This window comes from Arabidopsis lyrata, assembly GCF_000004255.2.
Source record: "Arabidopsis lyrata subsp. lyrata unplaced genomic scaffold ARALYscaffold_6, whole genome shotgun sequence".
Taxonomy (NCBI): Eukaryota; Viridiplantae; Streptophyta; class Magnoliopsida; order Brassicales; family Brassicaceae; genus Arabidopsis; species Arabidopsis lyrata.
The window spans coordinates 4,033,467-4,051,341 of NW_003302550.1; the positions used below are offsets into that span (position 1 = coordinate 4,033,467).

General features: G+C 32.9%; 3 protein-coding genes across 3 annotated transcripts; all 3 read right to left on the minus strand.

The window, feature by feature from the left end:
* Positions 1-3,978: 3,978 nt before the first annotated feature.
* On the minus strand, positions 3,979-5,057 carry LOC9307477 (protein DOWNSTREAM OF FLC). The gene is made up of 2 exons (XM_021022357.1): positions 4,817-5,057; positions 3,979-4,489 (listed from the first exon to the last, which is right to left on the minus strand). Exons 1-2 carry the CDS (start codon positions 4,977-4,979, stop codon positions 4,152-4,154), a joined length of 501 nt encoding a protein of 166 aa, XP_020878016.1. The 5' UTR covers positions 4,980-5,057; the 3' UTR covers positions 3,979-4,151.
* Positions 5,058-6,473: 1,416 nt separating this feature from the next.
* On the minus strand, positions 6,474-12,458 carry LOC9309509 (MADS-box protein FLOWERING LOCUS C). The gene is made up of 7 exons (XM_002873395.2): positions 12,128-12,458; positions 9,587-9,644; positions 9,351-9,412; positions 9,163-9,262; positions 9,043-9,084; positions 8,803-8,844; positions 6,474-6,825 (listed from the first exon to the last, which is right to left on the minus strand). The coding sequence occupies exons 1-7, from the start codon at positions 12,310-12,312 to the stop codon at positions 6,724-6,726; spliced, it is 591 nt and encodes a 196-aa protein (XP_002873441.1). The 5' UTR covers positions 12,313-12,458; the 3' UTR covers positions 6,474-6,723.
* A 1,776-nt stretch (positions 12,459-14,234) lies between these two features.
* LOC9309510 (protein UPSTREAM OF FLC) lies at positions 14,235-16,307 on the minus strand. Its single transcript, XM_002873396.2, has 5 exons — positions 15,875-16,307; positions 15,628-15,697; positions 15,442-15,542; positions 14,632-15,343; positions 14,235-14,566 (listed from the first exon to the last, which is right to left on the minus strand). Exons 1-5 carry the CDS (start codon positions 16,107-16,109, stop codon positions 14,446-14,448), a joined length of 1,239 nt encoding a protein of 412 aa, XP_002873442.1. The 5' UTR covers positions 16,110-16,307; the 3' UTR covers positions 14,235-14,445.
* Between the last annotated feature and the right edge of the window lie 1,568 nt (positions 16,308-17,875).

Consider the following 17,875-nt stretch of genomic DNA (forward strand, 5'->3'; position numbering starts at 1 on the left):
TTATTCTTGCTCGTAGTGGCAAAGGCAAACTCTGGAAAGTTGGACGTCTTATTTTGTTTTATTGTTATTTTGGGTCAAGTCGTGTTCCTCTTCGTGCATGTCCTTTGGCCCTGATTACGAACGCTCTGTATATTTATTTGCTGGTACGAGACAAATTTGTTATATCGTTTGTAGCAGCAGATTTTGTAGTTGTGTTTCCAATCCATGATAATTAATGCGATAACGCTTCTTTTTTTTTTTTTTTTTAAATGATTTTGTGCATTTCTAATGGATGATATTTTTTCTCTACAAACGTAAATATATCCATTTGTATATTTGGACTTTATATCTTTTAGGTCAGGGACGATAATTTTTTTTTTTTTTGGACAAATGAGTCTCATCCACGAACGCATTGTCGACTTGAACTCTAATCTGACAATATTTAGTTAGTCCCGTTCCAACTTCCAATAACCCGGTTGAAGTAATCAAATAAACTAATTTCGATGTATTGCAGATGATCCATTTATGTAACAATAGAACAACTAGATGTGAAACTTGAAACTGAAACCCTCATACTTCTCAATTTATATCTAGTTGTGTTACAGAATATGACCAAGTGGTGTTTGGTCTACTAGCATACACATGGTCTCTTCAAATAAGTGAGAAATCGTGCTCTCTTGGTTCAAGTGTCACTTAAGAGAAGTTTTGGTTCCGATGGAAAGACATATGGGTCAAAGTCGATAATTTCTCAATTAACCATTAAAATAATCACGATATTGTATTTTTTTTTACAATAATAATGCTTGAAATATTTGGAGTATGTACATAAACTTTAATGATATTTACTTATACAATTGCCTATGCATTACAGTACTATTGTCCGCAAACTATTTAGCCGTAGAATTATAAACGACTTAGACAAATTACAGCACACAAGTAGATAAATTGTACATGTCAAGCCAAATAATCTCTGACTTTCCTACGTTACTGTTTCCTATTCTTACTCGAATTGGTGCTTACGTCTTTTGGAAATCTGACAGTATAGATGGTATATACAGAGACATAATTGAATACATACATATGTACATGTTACATAGATGGACATATATAAGAGTGGCTAGAACATCATCCGATGCATGCACGTAGTCTCTGTGAAAGCTGAGATATGTGTACAAAAGAAAAGTAATAACTATACGTATAGTGTCATAGCAAATCAATAATAGTGGATGGTCATTATTGTCAAAGCTTTTTGTCCATAGCTTTTGGGTGTATAATGCGACTAACTATCACAATAAAGCTGCATGTGTTTTCAATCCCTTTCGATGTAGACATATCACCAATACTCAGTTTTACTAATATATATATATATGTATTCTCATTGTCCATGACCTAGATTAAATAATAACGAAATTACACTAGAAACCCATAAGTTTCCGTATTGAATTTGTGAACGTAGCTATGTAGGATATGATATGTGTAAGGACTAAGAAGTAAGAATCATTGCACCAAAGATGTGGTGGCCTAGTTGTGAAAAAGGGTTTGTTCCCTTGTACTCAAGTTCAAATTCTTTTTTAGTACGGTAGAGTATTTTTTTAAATCGGTAGAGTACTCAAGTTGAAAATCTACTTGTATACTCTAGTTACATCTATCTACCTATACAAGACAATAAAATTGTTTTAAGATCTTGTATTAATAAAGTAACTAAAATCTAAAATAATGGAAAATCTATATATACATTTTTGGAGATATTTATTAAATAAATTCTGAAGTTCCAACTTATTTACGATCAAATGCCATCGACATTAATTATTTAGATTTTTAAAATTAAATCAAATATATTAACATAAAAAATCATTTCCAAAAATCTTAACCTAATATATTAAGCATAACTAATCCTTGACACAATTACATCCATATTCAATTCGATTTCCTAAAAGATCTCAACAATCCCTACATTTAATCGTAGCCATTCAAATCTTAATCTGGTTTTTAATCTTCAATTTTGGTCGTCGGTCATTCGCAATTAATTCAGAAATCCTTATATAGAATTGATTATTATTAACTAATATTTAAATATATATATATATATATATATATATAAAATCAAACTTTTAAATTGATTCAAATTATATGTCTATAAAATAAAATATTATTAAAAATAACAAAATAATGTTTAATTTCACGGGACGAGGTTATATAGTGGGACGGATTTGGATCGATATTAATACGGGACGATATTAATATCACGGATGAAATCTTAAAATTAACAATCAAAATACAATTATACAATCTTAAACACTTAATAAAATAAATAATATTAAAAAATTAATTTAAAATTTAATTTTTTAGTTAAAAAATCGACTTACCGCAGGGTAAAATCTAGTCTATATATACATTTTTGGAGACATTTATAAAATAAATCATGGAATGCTAATTTATTTACGATCAAATGCCATTGACATTAATTATTTAGATTTTTAAAATTAAATCAAAGATATTAACATAAAAAATCATTTTCAAAAATCTTAACCTAATATATTAAGCAAAACTAATCCTTGCCACAATTACATCCATATTCAATTCAATTTCTTTAAAAGATCTTAACAATCCCTACATTTAATCATGGCCATTCAAATCTTAATCCGGGTTTTAATCTTCAATCTTGACCGTCGATCATACGCAATTAATTCAGAAATTATTATATAGAATTAAATATTATTAACTAAAATTTAAAAATATATATATAAAATCAAAATTTTAAATTGACTTAAATTATATGTCTATTAAATAAAATATTATTAAAAATAAAAAAATGATATCTAATTTCACGGGACGGGGTTATATAATGGGACGGGTTTGATCGATATTAATACGGGACAGTATTAATATTACATATGAAATCCTAAAATTAACAATAAAAAAACAGTTATACAATCTTAAACACTTAACAAAATAAAAAATATTAAAAAATATAATATAAAATTTAATTTTTTAGTTAAAAAATGGACATGCGGTGTACAGCGGGGTAAAATCTAGTATGTATACATTTTCAGAGGCATTTTTAATTTGAAATAAATTCTGGAGTTTACAGTTATTTACAATGTAATGCCACTGATATTAATTCTTAAGATTTATTTTTTAATTAAATATATGTAAATTTAATTTGTTTGACAAATATCTAGAGAGAATCTTTTTTAATATCTTGACAATGATCATTTATACTCTTAATTATAGGCTGCATCTAATTATGATTCTAAGAGCATGATTAAAGGCAAGCTCTTATAGAAATCTTAAGCTTTTCTTAACATTTAAAGCAATATAATTTAATCAACTTTGTGCTTTAACTTTAAGAAACGTTCCTTGGCTAAGGAACATTTCTTAGCTAAGAGCATATATGGACAAAATATTCCAGAAATTAAGTTTAAAATATTTATGCTTTCTGTTATTTATGTTATACATTGTATCTCATGTATGTTTTAATTTTTTTAATTTGCAACCATTATTAAATTTTCTATAATTATAAACTTTATTCTATGTTAATTTTTTTTTCTAAGAACCACATTTTAAGAACCTACCATTAATAATACAAAAATCTTAACTCAAAAATACTATCTCTTAACAATCACTTTTATACATATATTACTTAAATATTGCTAAAATGTATTTCTAAGATACTACTAATAATCATGCTCTAATAAACAACAGAACATACTACAAATTCCTTTTTCTCGTCGTGAACATGAGAAATATTTTTGAAGGTTGCAAATACTTTGAGGATGAGAGAGTTTTAGCCTCTGTTTGAGTAATTTTGTAATTTTTGTTATTGTCCCTGTTTGGATCTTTTGTGGTGTATCCATTCTTTTGTATAGGCTATTTGATTTGTTCAAAGGAGTTAGAGTTAGTTGCAGTTTGTGTGAGGTTCTGTCTCGTTTGCAGGTGTAGGTGTGGTTCGAATTTTGTAACTTGTTTCACACTTATGCATTCTAATATAACAACAGATGACCAAAAAAAAGGTTGCAAATACTTTATTTTATATAGTTTCGTAGATATGTCTAAATAGTCTCACCATTTCTAGAGACTCAACAACATAATAAAAAAGAAAATAAATAAAAACTCTAAATCAACTTTTATGTTCTGTTTCACCAAGAACATAAGATGAGTAAGGATATGACTCAAATAGCCCGGACATCGCCGTCGGCGAGGTAGCGTTTGCGGAGAGCGGCACAGCCACGGAGCGGTTCGTCCCTGAAGAAACCCATGGCGTTGGCAAAGTGGCGAGTAGAGGCGGCTCCGTTGGAGCGCGTGAGGATCACGGTGGCGGTGCTTCTGCCAGGATCAGCCTCTTGGCAGCGGGACAGAGGACTGTGAACAAGCTCCGCCAGACATTGCTGGTCCTGTCGGTCTCCTCTGACGGCGACTTTGTATTTCCCATTGGGTCCCGTCACCGCCACCCCAACCAACTCCGATTTCAGTGTCACTCTGTCTTTGCATACTATTCTCACTCTTGCCCCTGTTTTTCATATAACCCTTAAAATATTTTTAAGTGTTTCAAATAAAACAATTGCTGCTTTTGTTTTTACTTGCGATTTCATTTCTATATATAGAATTTTGGATTTTTATACTTATCAAGATAATCTGTAAAATGCAATTAACAAATTATTTAAACGTAAACAAAAAATTGAAGTTTTAGACTTTAAGTTGATTTAATTGAAAATTTACCGAATGGATGGTTTTCTATTTACATGTATACAATGGGAAATATATATATATATATATATATATATATATATATATATATATATATGAGGATAATAAGTACGTAAGTATAAATACGGACCGTGGATATATTTGGTGGCAATTGTCTCGAATCCAAAACGGCAAGTGTCGCAGTAAACACATCCTTCAATGTGGAATGGTGTTCCAACCGCCATGGCCGCAAGTGGGAGCAACGAAACGAATAACACAACGATCACAGGTACCAATGATTTAGCCATCTCCATAAACTGAAAGAACGATATTGTAGATTTTGGAGATTGTTATTAGTGAAGGGGTTTTCTGTTTTATGTGAAAACTATGTATTATATAAGAAGGGAAATGAAGTGCACATGTAGTAAAGAAGGTGTAAGTGTATCGCATCTTGTGCAAATTAAAAGCTTCCTTAGTGTCGGCTGGATCCACTTGCGGCTGCTCCTCCGCCGTACACGGCGAGAGAGTTTGTGTTGCCTTCTACACAAGTCAACTCTTATGGTTCTTGTTAATTCTAGTCTACGTCTCGATCGGACTTTACATTTTTATTTCGACTAATTTATTCGGCATTTGACTTTATGTATATAATTCTACTACTATTTTTAACAAAGTTTTCTAAACTGGATTTATCCCATCCAAGATATTTTTGAAAGTAGATTCTTTGGAAAATAGGAAATCTAGTTTTTGGAGTTTCCCACCAATTTTCAGTAAGAATCTAATATCCAATCTACTTGGGGTTTTCACTTACAATTTGTATTTTCTGTTTTTTTTTTTTTGTAACAAAATCCAAAACGTAAAAGTCAAAATTTAAAATCAAAAAAACTAAAAACTATAATCTAAAAATCTTTTAAAAATCCTCAAACATGCTAAGTCGTATAAGATGGAGCATTATGTTACAAATAGTTCACTTTAGGTTATAAAATAATGAAAATTTTGAAATATTGGAACAATAATCTTTATCGGAAAAAAAATGGAACAAAAAGAAAAGTTTGTTAAATTGAGAGAGTGATGAAACTGCTGGTTAGCTTCGGTCTGACCAGAACGTGCTTTTGTTTCGTCTTAACGTAAGAGTGCATTTGAACACTAACGATTCTCTAGATATTATCTTGTAGGCTGGTTGTACATAACTACATATAGATTATATTTAGTAAAAATCAGATTCGTTAAAGATGAGTAATGTTCACTTTGACTTATGCTTCCATGTTTTTGTTTTTTTTTGCCATAGGACCATTTTCATAGATTTTAAATCTTTGATTGTAATCCTAAATTGTTTTCATTTTCATTGAAATATTTATATTCTTGCAAAAAAGAAAATAAAAAAAGATGATTAATGTTCACAGTGACGTCTGTGTTCCAAAGAAAATACAGTTCTGAAAGAAATATACTATATCTATATGTGAATTATATGTATAATATTTACTGTAATGTCTAAATACATATTTCTTATCATTTAATTTTATAAATGTGGATTAAGGGATTTCTTCGTGGATGACGGAAGTGATGCTGGTCCGAAGAAAATATGGAAGAGGTCGGTCACGTAAACAACAATGAATCTTAATAACTAAGCCTATATATTGGGCCGAAGGTGACCGACATGGGCCCAATAAACCCATTCCAACCATTCGCGTTTATTAATTACGACGAGAAAAAAAACGCACTGAGAGAGCGCCACGTTTTCTTTGCAAAATAGGCCGTAGGCTTCTTCACAGTGAAGCAAACACAAGTTTTAGAGAGAAGAGAAGAACACATACACGCAAGATCTCGATGCAATTCTCTCACGAATAAGGTACAAAGTTTCATCAACCTTTTTGTCTTTAAACAGATAATATTGACTTAAATCTAGTCTACTTATGTATCACACACAAAGTCTCTTGGCCAAAGAGAGAGTATTAAGATATACAAACGCTCGCCCTTATCAGCGGAATAATTACATATCTTTTTTTTTCACAATCATATAATATGTTTTGGATTTTGATTTCAACCGCCGATTAAATGTGGCTAATTAAGCAGCGGGAGAGTCACCGGAAGATTGTCGGAGATTTGTCCTGCAGGTGAAATCTCCATCTCAGCTTCTGCTCCCACATGATGATTCTTCTCCATCTGTACGATAATCATAGGTCAAAATCACTATTCACTTTCTTCTTTTTGTCTTCTATCCAAGGAATATCTTTTTCATACCATCAATTAAGACCCTTGTTTTAAAAATCGCTAGGCGCTAGTCGGGCGCTCGGCATGGGCCTAGCGATTAATCGGAAAATCGGATTAAAATCGGGGATTAATCGGGGATTAGTTTTAGGGTTATTTTAATATTTTTAAAATATATTAATCCAATATTGTAAAAATTTATGATTTTTATTACAAATTTATGATTTTTATTAAAATTTGAACACAAGTTATTGTAAAACATCACAAACTCTCCATTCAAATGATTGAATAACAAAAATAAAAAGTTTTTTTATACTTGCAATCTAAAAAATAATCGGGGTATATAAGATTAGGCGGAAAGTAATCGGATTAGGCGGAGAATAATCGGGTTACTGATTTTTTAGGGGATTAGTCATTAATCGAGGCGGATAGGGTGGGCCTAGCGATTAAGCGGGGAGTAATCGGGGCTAGGCGGGGATTTTTAGAACAGGGATTAAGACTAACAACAATAAAAGCACATAAAGTAGCACTACTACTAGACACTTGGAGTTGGAACTGAGCCAATCGGTTCCAAACCTAAACCATAACAAAAAAGAAACTAATCGGTTCATCAACTCTTTTTTGGTTAAGGGGTGATTAATAATTATTAATATATAAAATAAAGACAACGTTTACACAACCTTCAAGGTAACCAATATTAAACCAAACTAGACCATAACCTGAAAGAGAATCAAGAAATCTTAATGAAACTCTACCAAATTGACTTAACCAGACTATAATAGGTTCATAAATCTCAAAATCAAAATGAACCAAAACCTAAATAAACGTCCCCTTAACAAAAAAAAAAAAAAAAAAAAAAAAACAAGAAGAACCAAAACCTAGTTAATATCCCAACAATTTTATTTAGTAAAATGATATAGCAATAATGTAATTTCTACTCATCATAAACATAAATATATATAATTTACTTTAATTTTTTAGTGTAATTATTAATATAAACTTCATGAACTTTTGTTGTTGTTATAATCCCGACTTCATCTGATATAAATATATAAATAGTTTTAAAAATAAACTTATTATTTTAAAACTAGGGAAATTGTTAAAAATGCCCCTTTTGGTGTGTCCCTTTTCAAAAATGCCCCCTTTAGATGTCCATTTTCAAAAATGTCCCTTTTTAAATCTGAAATTTTTATAAAGTTTTATTAGGTTTATAAGGTACTTATGGATTATAACTACTACTTGAAGACTCGATCCAAGTATTTATAAGGTTTTATAAGGTGTTTTAAAAGGTTTTACAAGTTATTTTAAAGAATTTTTAAGGTTTTTCAAAGGTTTTACAAGATATTTTAAAGGTTTTTAAAGGTATTTAAAATGCATTTATAAGATATTTATAAAGTATTTATAAGATTTTAGATACATAGAAATGTAGTTTGTGTATGTTTTAATAATGTTACATACATATTTGGGTAAATCTTATATTTTTAAGAGCATTTTTTATAAAATTTTAAAAAATGAGCATTTTTGAAAAGTGGCATTGGGCATTTTTGCAAAAGCCCCAAAAAACTATTCACCTTTTTTTTTTTTTTTTTTTTTTTGAGCACCAAACTATTCACCTTTGTTTCCGAATTAAAACGGAAAAGATTTCCCCTAACTCAAACCAGCCCGAATCAAATTTCTGTTATAATTCAGTAGTAATCTCACAAACCCTAATCAAATATACAAACAACCAAAATACCCTAATCTTGAGAAGAATTTTCTAGAATACAAGGCAGAAAATGCAAACTACTGGCTGCCATAAGAAAAAGAAAGTGCTAACTAGTGAATGCTTAAAAGTGCTCTGTCGATATATCTGCAAGCATAAGAGTGTGTATCTGTGTCCATGTAAAGAGCTTACTAGTTATGCATATTTATAGGAAATGTAGCTTTCGTTACCTGGCTAGCCAAAACCTGGTTCTCTTCTTTCAGCAATTTCTCCTGTTTTAAAGATCAACACGTTCAGCAACTACCGATCAAGTTTCTAAACCTAACAACTTTAGATTTTGGATTTCAAAACATATGCATTGGGAAGAAGTTGCAAAGATGTGTGCAAGCTCGTTAAGCAGACTTAGAGAAACAGTGACAACGAACGATAATATATATGATGTACTATAACTTTGGAAGCAAATATCTGACCTTTTCTTTAAGGTTCTCCACAAGCTTCAACATTAGTTCTGTCTGCAACAAATAAAAGCAGCACAGTTGTTATCGGCAAACAAAATTCAGAAAAGAGTAGACATTACGAAATCAACTTACCTTCTTGGCTCTGGTTACGGAGAGGGCAGTCTCAAGGTGTTCCTCTAGTTGAAGAAGAGTTTCGGCACTCACATTATTGACATTTGATCCCACAAGCTTGCTGCATATATTCATAGTTTGACAAAAAAAAAACCTAATTCCTTTGTAATCAAAGGAGGAGAGCAAATATAGTCTTAGTTAGTACTAACCTTTCCACAAGTTCAAGTAGCTCATGGTGTGAACCATAGTTCAGAGCTTTTGACTGAATATCCTGCCCATGAAAAAGGGACAGAAGAAGCGGTAAAAGACAAGGGCTACGAGAATTTTGATATGCATCTGGAGCCACCACCTCATTTTATATTTAGGATCACTCGGTAAACTAATAATAGTAAATTTACTCCTTATAAAACTCCATCTGGGAAAAGATTCAAAATGTTTGTATTACCAAGGCTTTAAGATCATCAGCATGTTGTTTTCCATATCGATCAAGGATCTTGACCAGGCTGGAGAGATGACAAATAAATAAAAATATGTGAGGATCAAAACTACTATATCTAACCCTTGAAAAGACGACTGGAAACTATGAAACATTTATATGGCATCAGAAGAGACATTTGGAGACAACACCTTAATTTTTACACATGTATATTATATATAACACCACTATTATATTCTTAACATTTCAGAAAAAAACAATAATCTTAGTATTCATGCTTAAGCAGTGTTTCTATATAATTATTGATACAATATAAACATGTAAACGCAGCCTCAATCTTAAATGGAAACAAGCAGTTGAGGCTTAAGAGAGTGTGTACACACACATCTATTTTTTGTTTGTTACAGAAATCATATACTTATGAAATTATATACATATACACCTGATGAGCCACAAAGTGATGACATTGAAGTAAGCTGACGTCCACTACGTATGAGGAAGCCAAATTCCAAGTAAATGCATGGACTGAGTCTTACGGAATCATATTTCTATATAATTTCCTGTAAATAATTGAAAGACACTTCCCTAAAAATAGAAAACAGTGGAAGACTGCTTGCAATTCATTTGCAACTTGTATTATTCTAATTGCAACCTCTATCAGAGCTTCCATTTTGGTTTTGATCCATACTACAACTTTTAGCATCAAAACAACACATATCTTCTTTACAAATCGTGGTATCAATAGCATTATAAATCAACCTATTTACCCTCTATATTCTATCATATCCATTTCCTTATGAAATTTGATCGGGACTACGAAACAATGGTTTAGAAAAGAATTTAAAAAAGCCTCTTCATGAGTTCATTAGTAAGCTCGTGTCAAAACGGTGACATCAGCTATTTGTTTCAAAGTAATACCATATCAACATATACGAGAAAACTTTTCGAATTTTTCAATGAACCTTGAGGACAAGGTTCTTTCTAGCGATATCGCTAGTATTGATGAGCCATAACATGATCATGATGATGTGGCGGTAAGCAGATGACCATAAGTATATATGAGGAATCCAAACTCCAAATACATGGACCGAGTCTTAAACAAACTCATATTTCTATTTTATGTTTTTTGCAAATAATCAAAAGACTCTCCTAAGAATATATAGGAAGCCGGTCTTCGTATTTGTATTTTCACTTTCAATTTATTCCTCGTTTGTAGAAACGGTGAGGTTCCAATTTCCTATATTTAAACCCCAAATTCAAGCAATAAAAGTAAAGAGTTTTCTGCCATTGAAGTTACACTAACTTATATTACTAGGAAACCTATCATACCTATATATAAATATATCTTCTATAGAAGGAAGCGACTAAGACAGATAAAACTAAACTACATAATGACCTTATACAAGACCCAACAAATTTGACAACACTTCCACTAATTCATTTTTTTTTTTTTTGTTAATAGGTATCAGTTCCATTGTGAAGTCAAAACTAAGTATGCAAAAATGAGTTACTGAGTAACTATTTCCACGTTCTAAAAGGCTCCTTCTTTATCAAATCATAACTAAGACCAGGAGTTCTAGTCAGGTGTCTCGACTATTCCAAGGCTGGACCAAACTTTCAGTATATAAGGGGTGAACAAATCCTAAGTATGCATCAAGTGAGAATCGGCCAGCGATCTTGACCAACATGGCCAAACGACTACAACCACTTGGTTAATATATTGGAGGGTTGTAGTAATTAAACACTACACCAGCAATTTTGACAACTTATAGGATTATAATGATTCATTATAGATACGTTCCAAAGAGGTTCTTATTTCTTATATGAAGACAAGTTTTGAGGGATTTCCAATTTCCTAGAGGCACCAAAGAAACAAGGCTGTGTTATTGACAATTTCTATGACAAAAGACACAAGATACAAAGGTTGTGTGATTGTCGATTTTCACAACAAAAGTTACAAGGTAGTGGATTCAGATAATCACCAAGTAATAGGTCCACGACAAAGATAGGAATTCATAGAAGATCAACAAATAGTCTTATATAGTCAATAGCTGCAGAATGTGGTATATACATTATTCAGCATTAACCCCATATCAATCCTATAGATCTCCCGTAGGTGCATTGCATTGCATACAAATCCGAGAGATCCAATGAATTTTAATCACTCTGAAAAGAGAGACATTAATCATTAGTCAGCTCTTCAAAAACTTAAGGAATCTATAAAGCAAAGTAACAATCACAGATGGCTTGAAACTTCACTAAACAACATCGAGCACGCATCAGATCGTATCAAACAAATCGTGAAGGACATGCAAATTATTTCCAAAGAAAATAATAAAATCCATGCAGAAATTTTTTTATAAGAAATATAGAGAGAGAAATGAACAAAAGTTAGAAGCTTTATCTTCATCACGACATTGTTCTTCCTTAAATTAGGTTATCTCATGTATCTCTCATGGTCATAGAAAAAGACACTAACAAACACAGAACCAAGAAACAACAAGAGATTCGCCGGAAATAAATCGAAATCCAGATAAGGAAGAGGCGTACTTATCGCCGGAAGAGAAGCTGTAGAGCTTGCCGGAAGCAGAGACGACGAGAAGAGCGACGGATGCGTCACAGAGAACAGAAAGCTGACGAGCTTTCTCGATGAGACCGTTGCGACGTTTGGAGAAGGTGACTTGTCGGCTACTTTTGTTCTCAATTCGCTTGATTTCTAGTTTTTTTCTCCCCATGGCTTCTGTCTCCGAGAGGGCTTTATTCCCTAATTTGATCCTCAGGTTGGGTTCGAAGTCGCCGGAGATACTAAGCGTTTTTCTCTTTCCTTTTTTTTTTCTATTTTTTTTCTATTTTTTTTATTTCTTTCTATTTTTTGTGCCTATCTACTTTTTCTTCGTTGGGCAAGATTTTTTTTTTTTTTGGGGTAAACGAGAGTGATGAAAATAAAATATGAGACTAAAAACGTTGCGTTTTGAAGACAAGGTAGCCACGTGTACCGCATGACGAGCGCATTTGCTGCTCTTGCATTACCTTTCTTTGGTAAATGAAAACTATCTACCCTCCCCTGCGGATTCAACTATCGTAGAAAGAGCTCTAAACCCCCACTCTCAGGGCCGGTCCGCAGGACAGGCCACCCAAGCGGTGGCTTGGGCCACCACAATTTTTTTTTTTTTTTAAGGTTTTTTTTTTTTTTTTGGTAAAAAGGCCCATAAAATAAAAATATTTAGTAGAAATTAAAGTTTTTTTCGAAAAAAATAAATAAAATAGGGCTCAAACAATTAAATTTGAATGTTATAATATTCAAAATATCATTATTTTTGTATAATTTACTAAAAATAGGTCCAAAAAAAAATTTAGCCCTAAAACTTATAAATATATTAGGCCTCATTTTATTTTTCGTGTAGGGCCTCACAAATGCTCGGACCGGCACTGCCCACTCTCCGTCATCTTTGAACGCTGTCGTCGACATATCGAAACCTTAAAACTGGTTCTCTTTATCGCTATTGAACTCTTCGACTTCTCAAAATTTAACATTTGGCAGCTATAGTACGGCGTTACCGAAATGTTTGTTTGGCTTCATTAGAAAAGTTACTACCACACACCAATATCCTTACAAAATCTCTCATCGGTTTCACCCACTTTTTGCCGCACTTTTTGTTATTTGATATAGCTTCACTTTTTTTTGTCTTTTTTTTTTGACATCAAATCTCCAATTCATTAAATTGTAGTCAAAATACTCTCTTTTAGGAGAATATATCAGAAACCATTGAACTTACATGAAAGAAAAGAAATATACATGTTGATGTATTTCAAAAGAAGCACAACTCCTCGACAAAAATACGAAAAGAAAACGCTAGTACTATAAATTAGAAAATAATGAGTTCCACCATAAAGGTAAGTCATTCAAACTGGCGGAAAGCTAACCGATGACATGTCGTCAGCCACCTTAAGATACATTGCCTCACGAGAATAACAAGATTCTATGGGGTTTTAACAATCTTAACTTGCTCCTAGAATGTTGAAGTACTTATTCCCTGAAAAGAGAGGTCGCAAGTAGGGCGAGATAGAACTCATGCGGTCCAAAGTCCGAATCCGGCGCCTAAGAGAGAACACCAATTCCGCATTTCTTCAAAAAATGATTTTTGAGTACAACAGAAAAATACATGTATCTTGGACAAGGGGGTCGCAGATAAGACAAGAGAGATCTCACAGTACAAAAGCCGATCCCAACACTTATAAATCTTGAGATAAAGAAACGAGAACCGTCGATGTCCTTAACAAGAGAATTTAAAATATTGGTTGAAAAACAAAGGGGAAAGTTTACTACTGTATTAATTATGTGGCAGATAAAAATAGATATCGTATTTTTAATAAAAACTTAATACGAAAAGTACTTCTTCGAATCGATGGGTGAATGGGCATATGATTTATATCCAATCATCCCATCACCTCCTTTCCCTATTCTGGATATGTCAAGCCCATTATCTTTTCTTCAAAGCAAAAAAAAAAAAAAAAAAAAAAACTCTTTTTCAAGGCATCTCCATGTTTTGGAGTTTTAATTTATATATCAATGTTTAATTCTAATATTATAGTTTCAAGTTTTCAACTTTCAATCTTCGAAAACGACAAAGATATATTCCCATACAATTAGATTGAATTTACGGTTTTGCAACTCGAATAATACGGATTTTGCCATTTCCACTTCTCTTTAAACAACTGGTCAATTAAAGTGGAGGAAATATATTCCCCAGAGTAAAACAACAACATGCAGTCGTTAAAATTCATTACCATTTATTTACTGCTTCTGTCTGTAGCAGTAAAAATACTAGTCCATAATCATTCGTTACTCTATAGTATTAGACTCTTTTTTATTTCTTGATTTGCTTCGATGATGACATTAAACACGTTCTCGGTATACATTTCACCTTCACGATCGATCTTTCTTCTTCCTTCTTGATCGTCTCCTTAGCCATCTCCATAATCTTTGATCTGTCCAAATATTTAGTCAGATCACAATTTTTGTAATTTGAGTTGACTCTGTGTGTACTACTAACCTTTCCTCGTTGAACGAGTTGGATCGTCTCAACGATGGTTCAGCCGTGACTCGTTCCTGACTCACCGACTCGACGATGCTTCCGCTGAAATACTCTTTCTCCTCCGCCTGAGGATTCCCGAACCTTGGATTCTCCGACATGAACCTTATCATCTCACGTTCGTCATCGACGACAGTCTTCTTCACAATGTTCTTGCATAAAACTCCTTTTCGAAGATTCTCTTCTTTTTGTCTCGGATTCATCACGCTCGGTGCGTAGTACTTGGTGGCGGCGATGTGCCCGCACGATATCATCTGGAGCCACATCGACCCACGACCCGATCCGGGTTCCACCGGATCTCCGTCCTCGACCCGCGTCGAAACGTCGAGTCGACAAGGCTTCACCACCGGGTTGGAACGAGTCAACTCGGACAAGTGAGAACGTACTTGCAAATCTTGTTCTTTCTTGACCAAGATCGGTTTTTGTTCGGTGGATTCGATTGTCTCCGTCGATAAGCCTCGAGAACAGCGAGATTTCGGCGTCGTGGAAGATGTATAACTCGTTTTCTCTTCGTAAAGTTCGTACTCTCCGTCTTCTTCGACGTAGAGCTCTGAGTCATCAAACGACGTCGTTCTGTTTTGAGGTTTGAGTTTTGACCTGTGAAGTCGACTTTTTGGAGTTTCTTCAATAGAACCAGACAATGGTCGGTTCACATGTACTTCTTGAAATTTGTCTGAAAAAAAATTTAGAAACAAGAAGATAAAAAAAAACTCCCTTGCAAAACCACAAATTTCAAATTTGTATGATTTTCGATTATCTTAACAACTTTACCGGTGATTTCAGATCCTTTCAAGACATACTCAGCACAGTCCGAAGGGTAAATCACATCGTTCTCTGCTAAGTCATTCCAAACGAATCCATTTCTATAGCTCCTTATGAATATATCGATATAAAATGCATAAGTTTAGCCCGCGCCCTAAGATTACAGATTTTGCCTCAGTTTAAAAGCGTTGTTACCTTTTACACGACCAAGCATATTGTGATGGCATGCACTTCCCTCTCAGTACCGTAAGCCGGTTCATCACATCTTCATCAAAACAAACACACTTTTAAAAACCGGCCAATCACATCACCGTTGATGTATACAAAACAAAAATCGAAACTTTAGCATAAATTGAGATCAAAACACTAGTCAGAGAAAGACCCATGGACTATATAAACAGAGTATAGTGATCTCTCTCTTTCTGTTGTTTTGGGTATTGACCTCTTAACCGGAGAGGCTGGTTAACCGGAGAAATGACTTCGATGAAGTGAGGGTGTTCAAGGTGGCCATTTCTAGTGAGATAATAAACAACTTGGACTCTTCTGAAAATGGGTTTCTTAGTCTTGACCTCATCTTCAAGTTCTTCTTCATCTTGATGATGATGATTCAAAGACCTTATTAGCCTCTCTGGACTTTTGTTGCTCTCTCTGCCTCTTCTGCATCTTACAGCTTCCATCTTTCGTGTCTATAATGTCAGGGACAAGAGATGAGAATTATTTAACACACAGACTGTGTTCTTTATATATAAAGATAAGGGAATGTATTTGTCTCTGTGTGTGTGTGTGTGAATTGGCTCTCTCTGTGAGACAGCAGAATTGGCATTAGAGATGAGCCAAACCAGAACAGACAACGACTTGGCTTTACTTTCTACCTGATGGTACAATGGGATAACCCGGTCCAGTCTTAATCAATCCAGCTCTGATTTTATCTTCATTTTAATTACTATATAATTCCGGTTCAACCTTATTCTTAGGGTGGACATACATACCAAACCAAAATTTAGACCAGGTTGCTGCTTTATATGGGCTAAAACCGTTCTAGCACCCGGTTCGGTCTTGATATACTTAGACCAGATTGGTCCTCATGGTTAGAAGATTTAGTTGAGGAATTGATGTGTCATGTCATTAAAGATATTCTTTGATTGTCGAATATTAATTAGTAAACCTCATTTAATTTGTTTCGTTTGCCTAAATATGGATAAAAAAGATAGAAGCTAAAGTAGTTTCAGAGACGACGATGAGTCAAGATCATTGTGCTTCATATGGAAGCTTGACTTTTAATGACCTCTTCTCATATTATTAATTAAATAATGTTCTGATATTCCATTTGTTTTTAGCTAACCACAATATTCTTCCAAGTCTTTAAGATAAAAAACAGAGCTCCAGAATCTAGGTAAAAACTAAAGAGAACACGTGAGGCTTGTTTACTGCTTTTGTGTACTGTCTCAATACATCCGTTAAAATCAGACCAATATGACACATCAATACAATAGGGTAAAAACTTTAATGGACGGTTTTCAATTAATAGATCTCTTTCAAATGATTCTAACTCAATAATATTTTCGAAATCCACACTATATATTAAAAATCAACTTATGTTAAGTTAATCAAAGTTGAAAGTACAACATGAACAGTTAAATTTCATTAGTCGTTGTTTTGGGGGTACTTAATGAAACAGATAATGTGGATGTGTTCTCTTAACCCATTTGCATGGACTGGGCGTAGAGTGGCCCATCTACTTAACTTCCTCACCAGCCACCAAACAAAACAATGCCATTTTCTAAATAGTTGTGTCAGCTTTTTATGACCTCTGAATAAATCTTATAATAAATTATGAGTTCATAGAATTTTTTTTAAAAAAGGGGAAACGTACAAATGAACATTAAATTTTTGAAAATGATTGAATAATTTTAATTAATTTCGAAAATATTCATATGATCAACATTGATCTTTAGAAACGCTATAATAAATACTATGAATGAACATCGTTCTCTACAAAATACGAAAACGTCTATCTACATAAATACATGTATGCATTTGGGTTACACAATGATATAGTATATCTCAAATTTCTCCGTCTGTCCAACGCAATGATATTAGATATATGAGAGTTTTATTTCTTAGATTGAAGTAGTTGTAATGTATTGATCTTTTACCATTTTAAAATTTTAGTTGAATAATAATAAAGTGCCTTGTATTTTAGTTGAATAGTAAATTTATAAGTTTGTATTCGTAGTTGCAGCTACATAATGTAGGCGCACGGGTAGTTGCAACTATATATACCAACGGTTACCAAGTGCGTTTTCTGCAATTTTTAACCTTCCATTATTAGAAATACAAGCTTGATACAAAACAAAAATAGTAGGTAAGAAAAAAATCTAATGGGCTTAAAAGCCGATATAAAAAGCCCAAATAAGGCCCATATAATCATCCCATTTTCACC

Coding starts and splice junctions, on each gene's coding strand:
- LOC9309510 (XM_002873396.2), bottom strand. CDS start 16,109: ATGGAAGCTGTAAGATGCAGAAGAGGCAGAGAGAGCAACAAAAGTCCA. Junction 15,543..15,627: donor TATGCTTGGTCGTGTAAAAG/GTAACAACGCTT, acceptor TATATTCATAAG/GAGCTATAGAAATGGATTCG. Junction 15,344..15,441: donor GAAAGGATCTGAAATCACCG/GTAAAGTTGTTA, acceptor ATTTTTTTTCAG/ACAAATTTCAAGAAGTACAT.
- LOC9307477 (XM_021022357.1), bottom strand. CDS start 4,979: ATGGAGATGGCTAAATCATTGGTACCTGTGATCGTTGTGTTATTCGTT. Junction 4,490..4,816: donor TGCCACCAAATATATCCACG/GTCCGTATTTAT, acceptor TATGAAAAACAG/GGGCAAGAGTGAGAATAGTA.
- LOC9309509 (XM_002873395.2), bottom strand. CDS start 12,312: ATGGGGAGAAAAAAACTAGAAATCAAGCGAATTGAGAACAAAAGTAGC. Junction 9,645..12,127: donor AGCTTCTCTTCCGGCGATAA/GTACGCCTCTTC, acceptor TCATCTCTCCAG/CCTGGTCAAGATCCTTGATC. Junction 6,826..8,802: donor ACCAGGTTTTGGCTAGCCAG/GTAACGAAAGCT, acceptor ATTATCGTACAG/ATGGAGAAGAATCATCATGT.